Source organism: Girardinichthys multiradiatus, chromosome 4 (genome assembly GCF_021462225.1).
Source record: "Girardinichthys multiradiatus isolate DD_20200921_A chromosome 4, DD_fGirMul_XY1, whole genome shotgun sequence".
Classification (NCBI taxonomy): Eukaryota; Metazoa; Chordata; class Actinopteri; order Cyprinodontiformes; family Goodeidae; genus Girardinichthys; species Girardinichthys multiradiatus.
Window position 1 is genome coordinate 46,440,028 of NC_061797.1, and position 19,244 is coordinate 46,459,271.

Below are 19,244 nucleotides of genomic sequence, written 5' to 3' on the forward strand. Positions count from 1 at the left end.
AAGTGTGGCATGGATTTGTCCCCTTTACTCCGATAACCCTAAATAAAATCCAGTTTCAAACCCTGGGACTTTCGCTGCTTGTCTTACACCTCTTTCTCTGCCCGTTTCCTGTCTGATTATTTAGAATAAAGCCCATTAGTGCAACTAAAACCTTAAACACAAAATTCCAAACTCTCACATCTCAATCACATTTCAATCTCTCGTCTGAAAATGGAAAGAGGATGCTAACCCACCAACACACAACCGACCAGCTCAGCAAGCTGAATAAAAAATGCACACCACACTCTTCAGACTTTTGTTGGCAAATGGTTTCATAAAATTATGAAGTCCTTTTTGTTTCACTTTGTGTTGGTTTATCATATAAAATCCCAACAAAATACTTTAAAGTTAGTTGTTATAATGAAAGCACATGTGAGAAAGTTCAAGGCACATGAATACTTTTTCAGGTCACTGCACTACACATCTTTTTCTCACAAAAAAAAAAAAAAACAAGCAAGCATCGTACCACATCTCGTATGATCTCCTGTCTGGCATCTTCCTCCGACTGGATGGCTCTGTTCAGCTTACTCAGCACAAAGACGCGCAGCTGCTCGTTCTCCAGCAGTCGGCGCACTTTTTTCATGTTAAGCCAGCCAACACCCTGTCCATCCAGAACACTCTGCACCACTTCCTTCAAAAACTGCTGGTTCTCACTGGAACAAATCATGTTTAACAGATTTAAGTTTTTACACAGTTTCAGGCTGAACTACAATCATCACCATTATCCCTAAAGATCAGCATAATGAAAGATATGACTGGTCTCTCATGATATATGACAAGTTTTAGGTACCTCGTGTTGTTGACCCGACCCTGCGGTGAGGGAGATTCTCTCTTCACAGTCGGGCTGTGTTTGATCACTGAAGATTTCTGGTCCACAAGTGCTCTGGGGGCACGTGCCCCTGGAAAAATATCCAATAATTACCTGACAATTACAATATTTAGACCAAACTACAACAACCTCACTGGGAAAATGGAGAACTCAGTAGAGGAAACCTGTTTTATAAAATCACACAAGACTAAGAGCATCACTTTGTAAAAAGGATAGAAACATTCAGGATCAATTGGAGCTTATCTACTGCAGGACAAACACATTACAAGAGCAGAATCTATTATTACAAGAGAAATGAAGGACAAACCAAAATAGGGACAAAATGCTCTCTCACGCTCTCTCTCACACACACACACACATCCGTATTTTACTATCTTTATGAGGACTTTTCGGTTACTTCCATTGACTTCCATTCATTTTCCTTGATTTTTAGTGCCTAACCCTGACCCTAACACTAAACTCACCCTAACCAGTTAATACCTAACCCTAACCCTAACAATAACTCAATTCATACCCTAGTCCTAAACCTAACCCCTGTCCCAAGAATGGAATTTGAAAAAGTGAGGACCAGGAAAATGTCCTCACTTTGTTAAAATGTCCTCACTTTAGCGATAAAAATACGAAAAATGGTTCTCACTCAGCAACAAGTACAAGAACACACACACACACACACACGAATCCATGTGGATCTCTTGGTAGGGGCATTATACATTAGCTGCAAAGAAGTTAAGATCAGGGGAAGGACGAGGCCAATAGCAGCTAGTCAATGGCATGCACAAAAGAAAAACCAGAAACGATGAGGTGAAAATGGTGTTTACATTACTCTATTGTTAAAATGCAGGAAGATGCTGACCATCTGCAAGTAAACAGCTATGATAAATCAAATAAAAGGGCCAAAAGGCCAGCAGGTGATATGCATCGCTCTCTCAATCCAACACCATAACACTAAACTCCAGTTCATATCAGGGAGTCGACATAAAATCATAGTTGGCTTTACGTGAAGCATAACCTTGTATCTAATGAGGTGGATTAATGGACAGAAACTACATCTACTTTCATACATAACCATTAACTTTAAAGAAGGTGGCAGAAGGGATAAGCTAAGCAACAGGCCGAACTGAAAATTCATCTATAAGGAAGTAAAGACAATTAGTGATTTAAAGATGGCGAGGATAGTTTGCTTTTCTTGGATTTTTGGACATGTAGGTTTAACATGCATAAAACATAATGAAAAACAAACGATTTAGTGGTCCTCTACACCTGTATTTATGTCAGGAATGAAGTTCTGCAGGACATCATTTCTGAACACTGCAGAAAGCAGCTTTTTGTGGTCTGTATTATTCATCTCTGGACATCAGACCTGATGTTTTTACCTCCAAAGCCTGATGCAAGATGATGACATTTCATAATTTCTCACAAATACAAGTACTGTCTTCCTTTAAATAGTAAAAGTTTGGTTTCCTAATATTGTCTAGCCCAAACCAAATTATAATAAACTAAATATAAAAACAACTTGCTTATTTATTCCTTTTTCAAGCAATACGATCAGCGCATAACGTTACACACTGGAAGTAAATTTACGGTTAAAGAAATGCACGTCAATATTTTTATTTCTAATAATCAATAATAATAAAAAGTCCCAGTGTGTAAATAATTGCATTACCATATAAAGCATATTTCAAATCATGCTTTGCACCTACAATTCAGTTATTTAACTTCATTAACCAGTGTCTGAGAACAACGATTTACCTTTGCCCTGTTTACATTTAGTGTCTGTATGCCCTGAAAATGTTAAAACCTGAAGACAATTTAAAAGACTTGGATAAAAAAGGTTGAGGAAATACATTGTTTAAAAAAAAAGTATAAAAACTACATGATAGCTAGGGAACAAGTATGCAATGCATGTCTCCATCCATATAACTAATAGCTCTGAGTTTACTCAATTATAACACACGCATTTAGCTATGGCGATAATAATGGTTAACGTGGCAATGATGACATCAGGTGGGAAATATGCCTATTTTCTTCCTTTCTCTCTTTCTCATCTGTACTTCCATCACTCTGTGACTTTTGAGCAGTGTCATCCGGTGTGAGTGTCCGCTACTGTGACACTCAACATGCATTATGAGTGTTGAGCAGTGATACTGTGATAACAATATATTTGCAACATGTGCAGCTCTAGATACAATGTTGCTTTGAAAGTTGTTTGGTATGGACTAAGAAACCAAGTCACAATAGATACAGACCCTGGCATTCAGTTATTTATTATCAGATGTTTGTTTCAGAAACAGCTTGAAGAAACAAAAGGAAGCAGATTAGTTTTTATTTAAATAACATCATAGGTGAAACCAGTACAGAAGTGCGAACTAACTGCTGGGTATACATTTGGTGCTGGTTAATTTAAGAAAGGAAATATTCTCTAACAAATCTAATCTTTCATTCAGAAACAGACCTTTTTTAAGAGAAAATGCCAGTGTGCAACCACTGCAGCAAACTCTGGCCCTAGCCTTGAACTCCAGCGCTAACCTTGCACCAGTTCATTGCAGGACCGGAGGAAAGAATTGTTTTCTTCAGGCACCAGATGCAGGGTCAAGGGTAGCAGCAGCCAATCGAAACATTGTGAACGTTGTGTTAAAAACTCCAGAGCTTAGATCGGTTTGTGAAATTGTAAACAAACAAAAGGCAGTAAAAACACCACCCTTTTGAAATTACCCATCGCGGAGTTGATGGAGGCCAATGCAGTGCATTCTTAATGTGTCAATATCCCCAGGCGGTGTTAATAAATCTCGCTGTACAAATCATGTAACTCTGGTTTTTCAGCGCTACTACTGGTGATGAGAAGCCATCTGGTTAGGACTGTGAACCTTTCACAAGCACCACCTGTTGTCTAAAACAGCGACAATATGCTAAGCTGGTGATATTAGGGCAGGGATACCAGGACAAATAATATTCGTGAGACGTTTATAATGACATGGCTCTTAGGTGGTGGAGACGCACATTAATCCATTAACAACTGGCTTTAAAAAGGGTTTAGACTGAGGCTGCCCTCCTAACACTCAAAGAAGCAAATCAGTGTAAAAGTTTCTCAGACAAATTTGAGAGCAAAAAAAAAAAAGTCTACCAAACTAGCTAATCTAGAATATTCTTATCCTCCTTCATATCCAGAGTGAGTTCTACCAAACCTTATTTAGCAGTTATTACACACCTTCAAAACATGACTCTACCTTCTTTAGCTACAAACCTCTTTGGCATGAAGGTGAAAACTACCGTGATTCAGTTCTCATTCACCCAGTGAAAGATGTGGATAACCCTTTAAGGCCAGTAGCACGGCATCCTCAAGATAAACATCAAGCGTTTCTATTATGGGCCCTGCTCTTTTCCAGCCAGCCGGTAACTTTGCCCTCATTCACTCATTTTAATGAGAAAAAAGAACAAAATGTTTTATGAAAGCATTCATGCAGGCGCCTTCAGATCATTTCTTTAACCAAAACTTCACGCTACTATTATCATGTTTGACTGACGGTATGTTCTTCTTTAGATTTGTTGGATTAGTTTAGCTAGATGTTACAAGACACACACATCCCAAACCCTTTTGTCTGTACAAACAATATTTTCCAAAAATCTTGGAGATCAGCATAATGATTTTGGCAAGTGGGCCTTTTTTTTTTTTTTAAATAAACGGGTTTTCAGCTTCGAGTAGCACCATGGATGCCATCTTGCCTATTTAATTGAGGAAAGTGAGGCCTGTAGTGGTTTAGATGTTGTTCCGTGTTCTTCGTTGACCTCCTGGATCAGCAGTTGATGCACTCTTGGAGTAATTCTGGTTGTCCAGCTACTCCTGGGAAGGTTCAACACCGTTCCAGGTTTTCTCCATTTGTGGATGATGGCTCTCCCAGTGGTTTACTGGTCCCATGACTTTTCTTTAGATGTTGTCAGTCGAGTCCTGTTTGAGTCATTTATTGATTCTAAAACTCCAGCAATAATCATCCAGGGTTTAGATAGTTTCCTTTAATAAATCACATTTTCATTTTTTAACTGCACTTTGCATTTACACGTTATCTTTGTCTGATACACGCCGTTTTTGACGATCTGAAATCGTGCTTGATTTAACACACCCGAATTAAATGAATGGTTCATTATCAGGCTTCTGTTGAACTTGAAGAATGCAATTCAGCCGTTTTAATCAGCTGTATCGCAGTAGGGAAACATCTAAACCTTGAGGGGCACTGCACACGAAGACCAGTGTTTTTTGACCGTATTGTGACACAAAAGCTAAGAGAGAAAAAACTCTTTAAATGGGAAAATGCGTTTTCACAGCACTGTGAGTTTGGTAAGTATGCTATTGACACGATACACTGAACACTCACAGAAGTTTTATTTTTGTGACAAACTATGACTCAGGTTTGAATTATGTCTCTTAGTGTGTCATTAATGAGAAATATGTTTTATTTTACCAGCTTTAATTTATAAACGTCTGTGGGAACGAGGAAAACCATGAACAAATAGGAGCACGGTATGTTAATGCCGGTTCTTTTCAACCGCCAGATTTATCAGCATTCCAGTGTTTATACGCTGGGATTGGTCAGTTTATGCACGATAATTAAATCAGAAATTAGAAATGAAACCAAGTATATGAAGTGAAATAAAAGACTGATAAATAAGAACAGTCATTACAAATGACAACATGGCTCAGCTTCCACGTGACCTTTGATGAAGCACACAGTGACTGACATGAGGGGAGGACACGGTGGAAAGGCTGGAGGAGATGTAATTGACTGGCTTGGAGAAGCATGCAGCTCACTTTATAAAAGGAGCAGAACCCACCTTCTCCGCTCCCCGGGCCGGCCTCTGTAATTATCTCCATTAGAGAATTTAGCCCAAATACTGCACACAAAACTCAGAATTAGTGCAGCAAAAAGGTGGACAGAAAGAGCGAAACCAGCGCAGATACAACCAGTCTGAACATCACCCCACCACACAACAGACATGCACACTTAAAATGATGCAAAAGTGCAACCAAAAAACAAATAAAGTAAAAGAAGGCAAACGAGAAAAGAAACAACGAGCCTGAATGTGACTGATAAGGTGAAACGAGATGAATGGGGATAAATCTTTAGAAGGTATGAACATTGACGATTTCCCATCAGGCTTCTAATGAGCTTAAAACACAAAGGATAGACAGCAGTGGACTTACTAATTAAGTTATTAGTCTTGTTTAAACTTGCAAATGCTTTCAAATTGGGAGCGATAACCAGTATCACCAAACAAGCAAACAAGGTTACATATCAGGGAGGGTTAGATATTATTTCATCCACTATAGACAGATGTTTCTGTGAACATAACTGAATGATTTTAAACCAAAACAAATCCAATGCAGTTTTTTTAATAGCTAAATAATACATATCGATATAAATGCCACATCAAGAAAAGTTAGCAGTCACAGAAGAAATCTTGTGTTGAAAAAGAAAGACTTTTAAACAGTCACACAAACAGGAAGAACAGGGAAATGAAAAGCAAAGATAAACATGTAGGGTTTACTAAGGGTGTCGCTTCTATCACTGTCCTACGCTGAGCACAGGGTGTTAGACAGGAACGTCTCACTGAAAAATGACAGAAGAAACCATCACACCAGACATAACATACCCGGACTGTCAGGGGAGTCTGAACAACAAAGACAAAACAAATTACAATCAAAAGGAACAGAACACTTTTAATGGCAGCTATTCCACATTCGGTGGAGCTATTGAGTAACCTCACCATCCTTCATCTGTTTTTTTCTCTCAGGTGAGGAGAAAATCCAACCTAAAGAGAGCTCTTACTAACCCTCTAAATAGAGCTGGGCAATAAAACAATAATAATACTTTATCCGGAACAGAAAATGACAATAACAATGTTCAAGGTAGGTAGAAAATACATGTGGCTTATCAGGCAGTATGACGGGCCACCATTATTAAAACATTTTTATAAGATGGAGAACGGAGAGCAACCAGTGCTGAAAACTTAATTCATGTTCTCTCATTGTTTTACTGAAACAGATTGCACTCTTTAACAGTACAGCAATATATTGGTAGTTGAGAAGTGTCATTTTTTTTACTTGTTTACATATACTCAATAATAATAATAATACTTAAGAAAATTGTGTTTTTAGTTTGTGGGAATCTTTTAAATACATCTCAGTTATTAATCATATTTATTTTATTTTGTGTTTTGCAGTTCATATTGAAACAGATGCTGTCTCAAAAGCTGGATAATTCATTTGAAACTGTATTATGATAATTATCGAAATTGTTCAATAGAGAAAAAAAAGAAAGAACAGTGTGATGGTTTTGTCCATATCGCCCAGTTCTACCCCTGAACTTCCAGTACATCACCTTAAGAGTTGGTTGAGTAAAAAAAAAAAACGTACAAGAGGAAGAAATGAGTCTCCTTTAGAGTGGATTTTCTTGAGAAAAAGTTTTTGATTTATCCTCAATATACTCCTTTAAATAGTGCCATATGTTTGGCCATCAAGTGGGAGGAAAGAAAAGTTTTACTATTTTACAAACCTGCTTGGCTCCATTTCCTCCTCAACATCAAAATTAAAATATTCTTTTACACCCAAAAAAATGTAAAAAAGATAGAAAAGGACAAACAAATGTATGTGCTAATAAATAAAATACATGGTTTTGTTGCATTTAGTCTATATAGTTCAGGTATATGGCTATAAACAGCTGGGACATAAATATAACAAAAAACTAAAAATGAAATCAGCAGGTAAGATCGACTTATCCTCTAATTATGTCAACGTCTACTTGAAACAAACTGAACCCACCGAACAGCCAGGTGGATGGAGAAACAGTTAAATCTATGTAAGAGTTATTGGTGCTCGCCTACCTTTAAGGCTGGGAAAAGGAGTCGATTTCTCCCGGGCTGCCTTGTTGGGAAGGGCGAGATTGGACAGACTGAAGCTGGTGCCGTGGTTCTTGTAAAGATTACCTGTTGTAGGATTTAGAAGGCAATCACTAAAGCAAAGTATAATAAAACATTAAAATAAACTTGTACTGATTAAATTACATTATAACATTTAGAGAAATGCATTTGTGCATATCAGTTAAAAATCTGACTTTCTAAAAACAGTTTTTAATCAAACTTAAAAATAAAATGTCAGATTGTAAAAAAATGTGTAGTTATGCATTGACACTTAACTCGAATCAAGGTTTGAAAAATCACTAAAATCTTCAGTCATACTGTTTCTACTATTTAGCTCCATTAAATGAGATGCTATAGAGTTGACTCTGGCTTTACCCTCCCCATCTGTTGCTGCACACTGTCAATCAGCTGGCTGAAAGAAGGCTCCTGTTATTTCAATTGAAATAACCTTGGTCATAAGAAAAATGGCTAGTCATGCCGTGGAAACAAAAAGAGCTCCACCCATCACTTTTACTAACAATCTACAGATGGCAGGTTAGGAGAGGCATGTCTATGAAGCAGCCAGCCCGACTAACCAACCAGCTACCATCAGCTTGTTATACTAGTGTTATCCTATAAGGAGCATAATAATATTCTGTGCAGTAATCACTTGAAATCTAATACACTGGGGGACTGTTTGTGCTATAGTTAATTAAGGCTATGTATTGAGAATATAAAACACAAACACTATGAAAGAAAAAAAGAGCACTGCAGGCCATGTTGTCTGCAGGTGTGGAAGGGAGCACTTTTAATACTTGGATGTTTTAATTTTGTTCTGTTGATTAATTCAGTACATCTACAGTTAAGATTGAATTATTCTTACTGGCAAAAGACATGAGTCCACCAAATCCATCATTGCTGCTGTTGGAGATGGTGGAATTTGGCGAGCTGTTGCGAGAGTCTCCCTCTCCATCAGACTCTCCTGGAAGCCTCAGGCTGCTGGGACGTAAAGGCCGCTGAGCCCTGAAACCAAATGAAAGGTCGCATGAGATTTTAAACACACACAAATGAAAGACAAGATCAAGGCAACCACAACAAGAACATAGCTTGGATGATGAGACAGAACATTTAAATGATCATTATTGGCACACTTGTTGCCGTTGAGGTTCTGGTTGAATCGAGGGGTGTACGATTCCACTTGCTCTTCTTCAGCGTCTTCCTCAGTGGGGAAGCCATACTGAGGCTCAAAGTATGGGTTGTCATACTCTTGCTTTTTGTTGACAGAATTGGCCAGACCAGCATCTGGTGCAGGCCTCAGAAAAGGCTGAGTGCCAAGTCCAGGAACAGGGTTCTGCAGAGCGGCGCTTGCAGATGCTTCAATCTCAGGTGCTTCGGCCTGCTCCTGGAAGCAGAGATACAAATGCACAGTGTAAAGGCAGCACGTGTAGGAAGGTTATCGCTGAAGTGGATTAAAATAGTCACACACATGGTTAACTCCCTGGATGATTGTGCTGGGGCTGGAGCTTGCAGTTGTGCTGGAGCTTGAACGGAGAGGCTGTCCGTCTGACTGTTCAACAGCTCCATCCCCACCGGAAGGACCATCCACATTATGGCAGTCCTTTAAATCACGAAAGTCTTGAAACTCAACCTCACTGGCATCTCCCAGTGCAGCATGAGTAGGAGGATCCAAGCCTAAAAGACAAACATACCACTAAACAGCAGCGGAAAACATTCATACAGCATGGGTAAACTTTAATACAAAAGAACATACTTGGTGTGTCCCCCTGGATGTCGCCCTGAATCATCTCACTCACTAAGTCCCCAAGTGAAGAATAGGAAGAGCTGGAGTCATCATATCCATCACTGTCACTACCACTGAGAAAGGATCAAAAACAAAAATTCTGAAAGTCCTCAACTCCAATATCTTAAAAATGAGCAGAATTCAATTAGCAGCCAGAATCAGAGATGAAGCTGGTTTCCCAACCTGTCTGTGGGGTCAGAATCGTTGCCTTCATCTTCCAATGGACCAGCCATAGCCTCCACCAGCAAGGAGCTTCCATCATAGACTCTGTACACCACTGGCTGTAGTTGGTGTGCATACCATTTAGACTTGTCTCCAATTAAAGATGGATCATACACATCTAAAACAGATGTGTGCAGAAACATGGCGGCCATTTTAATTCAACAAAATGAAAACCACATTCTCATCAACCGTATTACCGTCTTACAGGACACTTACTGTTGTGTATCCTCTGAAAGGCAAGGTTAGCGGGATTGAGTGCCCACTCTCCATAGAACTCCACTGCCTGGGTGTGGGACAGTTTATCAGCGAAGCAGGAACGGCGTGGGCGAGAGGCAAGAAAAGATGAAGACTGAAAAGCAACCACCGGTCGCGGAAAGAGCCGCAACGTACGCGTGTGCATTTGGAAGCCCTGGAGAACATTGGGAGAGTTGAAGAATCGCACCATGGCAACCCTGAAAAAAAAAATAAAAAATCCAAGATGTTGTCATTAAAAAAAAATACATATTTTGAAATGTTATGTGATACGAGTTAACAGAATATTATTTTAGATAGCGCAGCCCAATAATCAGTATGTGGGCTACAAATTGTCACCTATTTTAGAAGCTTTTGAATATTTATTCTGTAATGTGAATTATATAGTTTTAAACAAGGAAATAATCTTTAAGGCTTGTTTTTCTGACATAAATTGTATGTAATGTGTTGTTGCTACCACAGGGTGGCAGCAGAGCACCAACTGAAAATGTAGAAGCACTGTACATTTATGCATCAAGTTACCTGTTGTGTTTCTGTTGGGTTTTTCAATATCTGACAACAGTTTATCCATTTTTTTAAACTCTATTTTCATCTTAGTTTGAATAGGTTCCAGTATTTTTTCTTTAGCATGGCCAATCTTAAACAAAATAATAATCAAAACAATAGAAAGTGCTCTTCAATTTGTATTCTTGCTTTAAACAGGTTTCCCTACCTTCTTCAAAGATGGCATCTATCCAAATGGCCAAATATTTTGATACTGACTGCTGCCCTATCAAAGCCTACTTGCCTGGTGGCCACATCCACAGAATCAACGTCATTGCCATAAATCAGAGGATTGAACTCGGTGGAGGATGGCGAAGCTTTGTCTCGTCCTGGCGGGAGCAGGGTCATCTCCTGGCCTTCCTGGAACTTCTCCAGGTTCAGAATGGGCTGTGTGTTCAAACTCATGCTGGCCAATGCCTACAAGGCACCAGTGATACAAATTACAAAAGAAGCAATGGATCTAATAACAATGCTGTGATGAACTACTCCCACTACTGGCATCAACAGTTTCTAGACATTGTGTTTAATGGAGCATTAAGCAGGTATATGTATTCTGTACACAAAGCTAAGTAAGCAAATTTACTATTTCACTTAACTTGTTAACTTTTACGTAACTTATCCCTTTTCTAAATATTTTTTCTATCCACCAACAAGAGATAAAATGTTTAATATACCTTCTGCACTTAAAATTATTCAACCCCTGCTGCAAATTATGCTTTTTGGCAAAATGCCCAAACTAGCAGCTGTTAAATAAATCAAACAAGCACAGTTTTGCATAATTGTATTGAGCTGTGTACTGCAGTCTCAGAATTATTCAGTCCCTTCATGGCAAGCATGTTCACTAATTAGTAGAGCACCCTTTTGCTGTCAAGTGATTCAAACACCAGCTTCCAGTTCACTTATTTCCTTATGTTTGCCCTTTTCAAATCCCAGATTTGTGGTAGAGTTTAGGTAGGCTAACTATGATGGCCACTCCTGCACCTTGGTGGACTCGTGTATGCATAGAATCACTGTCCATTGTCCTATTTAAAAACCCAATGATGTCCAAGCTTCAGCTTTCCCACAGACAGCATCACATTTTCTCCCAGGATTTCCTGATGTTTGATTACAACCATCTTGTCCTCCAGATGAAGGTAAGCTGCCCCAGAGCATCAATGAGCCACCGGCGTGCTTCACTGTATGCATTGTGTTGTTTAAAGTTCACGCTTCTATCTTTTTTTGCTTATTTATATCAGTGTAAGCAGCTGGCTTTTCTTATGCTTTTACGTCAGTAGTGGTTTACGTCTTGGAGCATTCAGCGTGTGCCACATTGTGGAAACTGAAACCACAGGGACTGCTGCCACTGGGTCTTGCAGCAGGTCTTTAGCAGTCCAGTAAGGGCTTCTGACCAACTGGCTCCACAGAAACCTTGGAACGGTCGCTGAATGCTTTTAGGGGCCATAGCCGCTGTTACTTTGGCTTTAAAGTTTTAAACATATCCTCCCAACTGTATCTCTAGGAACATTAAGGACCATGGCTCTCGTTTTGTAGTCATTTCCTTACTTGTGCAAGGCAAATAAATCTTTTTGGATCTTTTTAGTCAATTCACTTAACTTAACCATTTTTCTAACATGCATCGATGAAGTCACCATCAACAGTCTAGTTCCATCTCAAGAACATCTAATGCAACCGATGAAACCCCTGATTGGTTGCACTGGGTATGACTGAGACCACAGGTGGTTTGCAAATGCATGCTGCTATAAAGCCTTTTATTTAGCACTTTTAATAATTCCAAGACAGCAGTGGTCACCAGGAAGGATTTTAGTGCTGGATTTGGATAAATACCTTTAATATTTTTATTTAACAATTTAAACAATTTTTAAGTGATTTGTTTACTGGAAACACCTGAACAATTTAGAAATTAGACAATGATTTGAAGTGAAGGCTGAATAATTTTAGGTGCAACTGTATCAATGAGTCCCAACCCAATGTCTTCCATCTATTGATGCCTGTGGTGGGTGTGCCATTTTAGAGAGGAGAAACAGGAGGAAAGTAAGTCACTATGCATGGTTTGCTTAGAGGGAACTGCTGCAGTCTCAGGAGTCAATGTTTAGCTTAGCATAATGGAAACATTTAGTTGCTGGGTCAGGATGAATTTTAACTTTGTCAAAGGGATAAACAGATAAGCTTTATTGTCTTATTGTGGTTAAGAGAACACTCAATATGCCAAAAACAGATGCACGCACATTCATACATGCTCAAGCCAGAGTTAAGCAGTGTATTAAAACAGTGTTCCGCATCATTCGGAGATGTTCTTTTGCATTTTCTATAGGTCAGGAGAACAGGAGACAATAAGTAATGACAGGCAAACCAATGTGTGAGAGAGGATTTCCGTGCATGGGCATTACACATTCCACAGGAGGAGAAATGAGTAACCTTATTCTCAGAGGAGAAGATCTGCTTTTGGGTGATCACGGTCAATCTAACCAGACACTAGGAAGGGGAATAAGAGAGATGCAAGGAGAATCACATGAAGGCTGGAGATGACAGTTTTGTGAAAGACACTGGAACATCACATGATGGAAGGGTATCAGCCACAGCCTTTCACTCTCTTTTCTTCGCTCCTTTTAGGAGTACGTCCCTCTTTTTCTGCTCGACTCACAGAAAGTAAGTTTATTTGGTGCCACCAAAATGCGAGCACTTTAGAGCTAAGCTCATAGGTCTTGCCCTTTGACATTTTATGATTAAATTCTACAAGAAAATATAATTTTATTGTGAGACAGTCTAGAGTCACAGAGGATGGCCAAACACTTTAAATTTAGAGAGACACCGCGGAGGTAAGACAGAAAAAGAGTGATGGAGACGGGAGAGGATTTTATCCTAATTATGATAGACATTGAGAGACACAGACATATCAATAACTTGATCAAAAACCAGAATTCACCAACAGAATCCAGCCTTTGAGTGACACAGGACAACCATCCATGGTGACCAACTGGGAAAACCCAGCGGGTTACAATGGAAAGGAGATGATGACAGAGACAGTACAAAACAGCAGATCTTTTCAGAAACACATAAAATGCTTGCACACCTCCGCATCTACATAAAATGGAAATGGAAAGAAAACTTAACTTGTATTTTCTTTAAAAATAAAAACAATCAGAGATCTGCAGAACCAAATAAATCCGTCTCTTGCAGGACCGATTTATTTGTGAAATGAAGAGCTGAGTGCAAGTATTTTCAGAGGCCCTCACACAAGCAGCATTATGCTATGGCATCCAAGTCTTTAAAAAAAAAAAAAAAATCAGCAAAACATTCCTATGTGTCATTTTCTACATTCACAGAGAAACAGTTGTGAGCTTATTTCCAAATATATGGCAGCAAAAACTGAGGCTTAGCACACTCCTACAAACCAGCTTCTCAGTCACACGCAGACAAAGAAAGCTGTTGACCACACAGCTTTAAAACTGGCTCTGATTCAAAGTGGATGAAACCAATTAAAGACTAAAAAGATTAGTCGAATTGGGTTTTATCCTGTGAAATTTTGCACTAGTCAAAACAACCTTCGAGCATTTAATACAGTGTTTTGCCAAAAAAAAAAAAGAGTAGTTTAATTAAGATATAAATGGTAATGATTAGTAGCTACTCATTTCTTAAAGCTTGTTGGAAGACCAAAAATGTTCTCCAGATTTACATGAGTCAGTTAATAAAAGAGTTGGCTGGGAAGCTTTGAATCGGGTCATATAAAAGAAAAACAAGTCATCTCAACCAATCTTAACTAACAGGGACTCTGAAGTTTGAAGTGATGCCTAAGCAATTAAAAACTTAAATACTGTGATCTCTGAAGAAAGCTCCTTTAGCTTTGTTTTTACTTTCTCTTCGAGTTTGTCAAAAGCTGCAGCTCAATTTAACACAAATTCAGAAACTACTTTTAACATCTGACGGGTGGTTGCATCAATTAGCAGTCGACCAAACTGCAAGAAAAATAAATGAAAAAAGACAAGATAATATGAAGATCAGTTAAACGTTAGGTCCCAGATGGAATTGTCCATGGCCCTATGTTCATTGCCTATACTGGTTTAATATGTGGGCTTTTTGAACCGATTTCTCTTACTCATCTGAGACCAACACAACACCTACAGAGGCTACCCTCAAAATTCCTCTTTAATATTTTCTTGTTACAACCACAAATTTCAATTTATTGTATCTGAATAATTTGAGAAATGATTTAAAAGCAGAAGTAAAGGTTTACAAGGTTTTCAATTTTCTTTTTACAATGAAAAATCAGAAGCGTGTTGTGTACATACGTGTTCAGCCACACCGAGTTTTACATATCTAGAAAATGACATTGTTGCCAATTCCTCCGTGCAAACTATCTGAAGCTCAGTGAAACTTGGTGAAGGGCATCTGAGCAGCAGTTTAAGTCTTGCCACAGATTCTTAATTGGATTCAGGTCTGGACTTTGAACGGGCCTTTCTAACACATGATTATGCTCTTACTAAACCATCTCATTGTAGCTGTGGTATGTTTAGGCTCGTTGTCCTACTGGAATGCTAATCTCTACCCCAGCCTATAACGGGTTTTGCTCCAGCCATTGTTTTGTCTGATGTGACTGCCTCAAATGTCTGCTGAAGAAAAGCATCCCAACTGAATGATACCTGGACCACTACATTTAACCAAAGGGCTGGTAGATTCAGGATTACGTGCAGTTAGTTTTCCTCCACAGAGAGTTTCGCATGTAGGCCAAAAAATGTAATTTTGGTCTCCTCTGACCCAGGCACATTCCTTCTAAGGTTTGCGGCCTTCCCCACATGACTTGTGGGGATCTTAAAATAAGGCTTCCTGTAGCCCTCCTTAAACAAAGTCTTTCTTTTTGCCATTGTTCCATAAAGACCAAGTTTGAGGAAGACACGCCTGAGTTGAAGATCTCAGCAGCTCCTCCAGAGTTACCATGGGCCCCTTAGTCCATTCTCTGACTTATGCTGTCCTATTCAAGCCTGCCAGTTTAGGCAGATGGCCATTTCATCTTAGGTTTGCAGTTGGGCCATCTCTTCTATTTCAGATGAAGTGAACATTAATTTGTTAGATGTTCGAAGTTTGAGAAATGTGATATACGCTAAGCCTGTTTTAAAACTTTCCTAGGTTTATTTTTATGAAAGGCAGTCGGTGGGACACCATTTAATCTAGGGGCATCAGAGTAAAGAGGCGGGATTACATACATACCAACATGTTCTGATTTTTATTTGTACAGAATTTCAAAAACCAAGGACCGTTTCCTTCAACCTAAATGCTCCTGTAAAATAAAAACAAAAGGCATAGAAGTTTATGAAGTTTGAGTAGTGTGAAGGTACTGTATGTAAAGGTTGACTGTTTTCATGAATCAGAACCAGACTCTGAAATTGTTACATAGGGTAATAGGGGGAAAGTGGTTGCCATTAGTAACACGAAAAGCTTTATCAGGGTCCAAGTATTGGACTTTACCTCCAACAGCTAGAGCATGCAAACAAAATGGGAACAAAAACAAAAGAGAAAAATAATAATAATGCGTTAGTACACTACAAATAAACCCTTTCAAACGTTCTCACACTCATTTACAATACATACAACCCAGCTGATGAAGAAGGCACCTACTCTTCAAACTGCTGAAAGAGAATTTTTACATGTATACAAGTGTGGTCAAGTCACAATAAAAGGGAAAAAATATATATATAAAAACACTTGTGTCACACTGGGATCACTGGTTTCTGGCTGCCACAGGGCAGCCGAGTCAAATGCATTTTAAAGAGAAAAATAAAAACAAGTGCTACTTACCTGTTTTAGATGTTTCTTGAGCTCGCCTGCTTCAGGCTCCGGCAGAGGAGGCAGATTCTCTGCATTGGTAGGTGCTATGACCTGGAAGCCACACAAATGGACATATGATTAAAAAAAACAACAATAATTCTCCAAGTCCACATATGCAGATCCCAAAGGAAACTATTCATCATTAAATGCACCTTAATCCATAAGAAGGATTTTGAGATGTACTTTGTTGGGGATAAATATTAAGCCTTCATGTTCCTGCTTTATTTTAAGTACAGCCTAGGATCAGCGTTTGGTAAAAGCATGCCACTGATATGGCAGGATGTGCAAAACATCATGCTGACAAACACACCTTGCTGCTGTCAAGGTCAACAAGCCAAACATCATCTGGCATTTTGAAATCCAATTTGTAGAGAAAGAAGCTGGCTGGTACACCGATGATGTAGGGAGTGGGAGCCAGAAGGAGCTGTGAGGAGGAGAAAGCACGCCAGTTTGCACATAAAGTTAATATTTCAACAACAGATGGTGTTTACCGTTAGAAATAAGAGGTTTGGGAATTGTTTAAAAAATACCAACAGCCTATTAAAGGTCTTTTTGCTTCATTTCTACACTTACCTGCTCAGCAGAAGTCATACAGGTGGGCAGTAATGGTATGACAGGGAACATGTACTCCAGGGGGTAGATCATAGCCACAAAGGCCATGACGCTCATGGACAAAGCATTGTAATCACGAGACTGAAGAATGACCTTAAAAAGGTAAAGAATGGTAATAAAGTGAAAAATGAAATACAATAAGTGTTACTGAACAAATGTTATTGTGTCCAATCCAAATAGTAAATGTTCTATCCTTTTTATGTTTGAGCTTTCCAAGTAAAAAATGAAGTCATGTCTGTAGTAATTTCACTGTTTTGTCCTTATTCCCTTGTTGTCGAACTCAAATGCAACAATGGCCATTTTGTCTTGAGCTTGTAGCAGCATTTCTAGAAGCTGATTTTCAACAACAAATGAAGCTGGGAGAACAAAAAGCTCAAAAGAGACGTCATGGTGACAGCTTTCAGCTTGACTGATTAAAATACAATCTTTTTCACATCCAAAACACATGAACACAAGGACATTTTATACAGGCTATGATTCTTTTATTATTTTACAGACATCCTTTGTCAGCTTCCAATTTACATAACTGTTTTAGCTTTTTTCTTACATATTTGGCTAACATAGAATTAAATAATTTTAATCTGTCCTTCAGGTGTTGCCTGCAAAGATACATTAGAGGGAGATCCACTGAAAGATTAGCTGAAGAATGGAACCTGCAGATTTTATGCTTGACTAACCCTGTTCGATCGATATTACATAGCACTACCAGGTCACACCAACAACCACACCCTCCGGTGTAGGTCTTGTTACTGCAGGGAGAACATCAATTTGGCTAATTTTAGGATCAGCAAGGTGTTAAAAAAAAACAAGTCAGAGGAAACACTTCAGACCTCTCCATCAGTCAAAACAAACTGGATTTGGAAATGTTGGCCGTATTTTAGAAATCTCACTGTTAATGTTAGGTTCTAATCATAAAGGGTGTGGAGGTTAACCTGATCACTCACCTAAAACAACGTCAAGTCGAATATTAATATCCCTGGTACTGGAGAAAAAATTAGCATAAAGTATAAATCCTGCTGCTTGCGTGCATTTATAAATCATTTATAAATGGTTGAATATATTCAACATATTTCAGTCTTATCAGTTTCAAATAGTCTAAACCTTATGCTTTCTGTTAACCAACTGTAAACCAACGGCCTATGGGGAGAGGGGTTATATCATTCATTCAAAATAAAAATCTATGGTTGTTAAGCCAATATATTCTGACGCATATGATGGGGCACTGCTGCTGCCGTGTGGTTAATGGTCCTTTAAGATATGGCTCTCAGGCTTTATTTTTTAAGATCTGTGTATATCTGTGACTTCGAAGTGATTATAATACAGTTTCACTATAAACGCTGTGAAACAATTACATTTATGAATATAACCTTGGGATTTAATCCCCATCGGAACTGGATTGTTTCTTCCCTTTCCTGAAAGGTGATAAAACAGGAAGCTCCATGAAGACAAAATGCCTTTAAAAGTTTGTTACAGTTACACATTTTCATGAAGTGTGTTGTGAATCTCTGTAGGTTTTGAAGTGTAGTAAGTGTGTCTAAATCACCGTTTATAAGTCTACTGCTGCAAAATACAACTTTTAGATCTGAAACAGGAAGTAAACAGTGACTGAGTGAGACCTCTGTCAACACTGCTGCAGTGGGAGGAGTTGGCGCTGAGTGTCTCCTGACGTAAATGCCCTGCGCTACAGTGTGGGAGGCTAAAAAAACAAAACACAAGGGGTAAATCAAAGTACAAGTAAAAAAAAGTTAAGCTACAGGAATGCTAACCGTAGTAATCGTGCCAGTCACACACAAAAAAAGGAAAGACGCTTTGTCCTTGTAGACATAGATGTTTAGTTGTAAAGAATTTTGTAAAAATTGTATTTATGGATCTTCTGATGTGACGAACATCCGTATTTATAAATGTGAAAGAAAAAGAAAACATTGGTGAGTTATAACCTGTCTTGTAAAGGGATAAAGAGGAATATGTTGTACAGATTTATACTGATACCTCTCATAACCTCGAGGATTTTACTGCCTTTGTACGTTTGTTCTATAAACATTTTTATATACATCTCTAAAAATAAACACGTTCTAAGAGAACTATTCAGATGACCTTGAAATTAGCTAATAAGCACGACAAGGTGGCTTAGCAGAGAAACTTCACAGCATTGTGTAAAAAACTAGAAGATTTAGTCTGTAAATGCTTCAAATGAGCGTATGCATCTGCGCCACAGTAGACCAAAAGTAACATTAAACC

The 19,244-nt window shown here is 38.7% G+C and overlaps 1 protein-coding gene across 13 annotated transcripts in view; it reads right to left on the reverse strand.

The window, feature by feature from the left end:
* madd (MAP-kinase activating death domain) overlaps positions 1-19,244 on the reverse strand; it is a 60,737-nt gene that overhangs the window by 25,778 nt on the left and 15,715 nt on the right. For 8 of the 13 annotated variants that reach the window (XM_047363053.1, XM_047363045.1, XM_047363054.1 and 5 more), the window contains exons 5-18: positions 16,968-17,099; positions 16,705-16,818; positions 16,365-16,445; positions 12,990-13,046; positions 10,819-10,991; positions 9,996-10,231; positions 9,741-9,897; positions 9,528-9,631; positions 9,243-9,448; positions 8,908-9,158; positions 8,640-8,779; positions 7,742-7,843; positions 830-938; positions 506-692 (exon numbers count right to left, since the gene is read on the reverse strand). In XM_047363053.1, the coding sequence (XP_047219009.1) occupies positions 506-692; positions 830-938; positions 7,742-7,843; positions 8,640-8,779; positions 8,908-9,158; positions 9,243-9,448; positions 9,528-9,631; positions 9,741-9,897; positions 9,996-10,231; positions 10,819-10,991; positions 12,990-13,046; positions 16,365-16,445; positions 16,705-16,818; positions 16,968-17,099 (2,049 nt within the window). Of the gene's footprint in view, positions 1-505; positions 693-829; positions 939-7,741; positions 7,844-8,639; positions 8,780-8,907; positions 9,159-9,242; positions 9,449-9,527; positions 9,632-9,740; positions 9,898-9,995; positions 10,232-10,818; positions 10,992-12,989; positions 13,047-16,034; positions 16,044-16,364; positions 16,446-16,704; positions 16,819-16,967; positions 17,100-19,244 lie in introns of all 13 variants that reach the window. The other 5 variants (XM_047363051.1, XM_047363049.1, XM_047363057.1 and 2 more) reach the window with 2 other exon arrangements.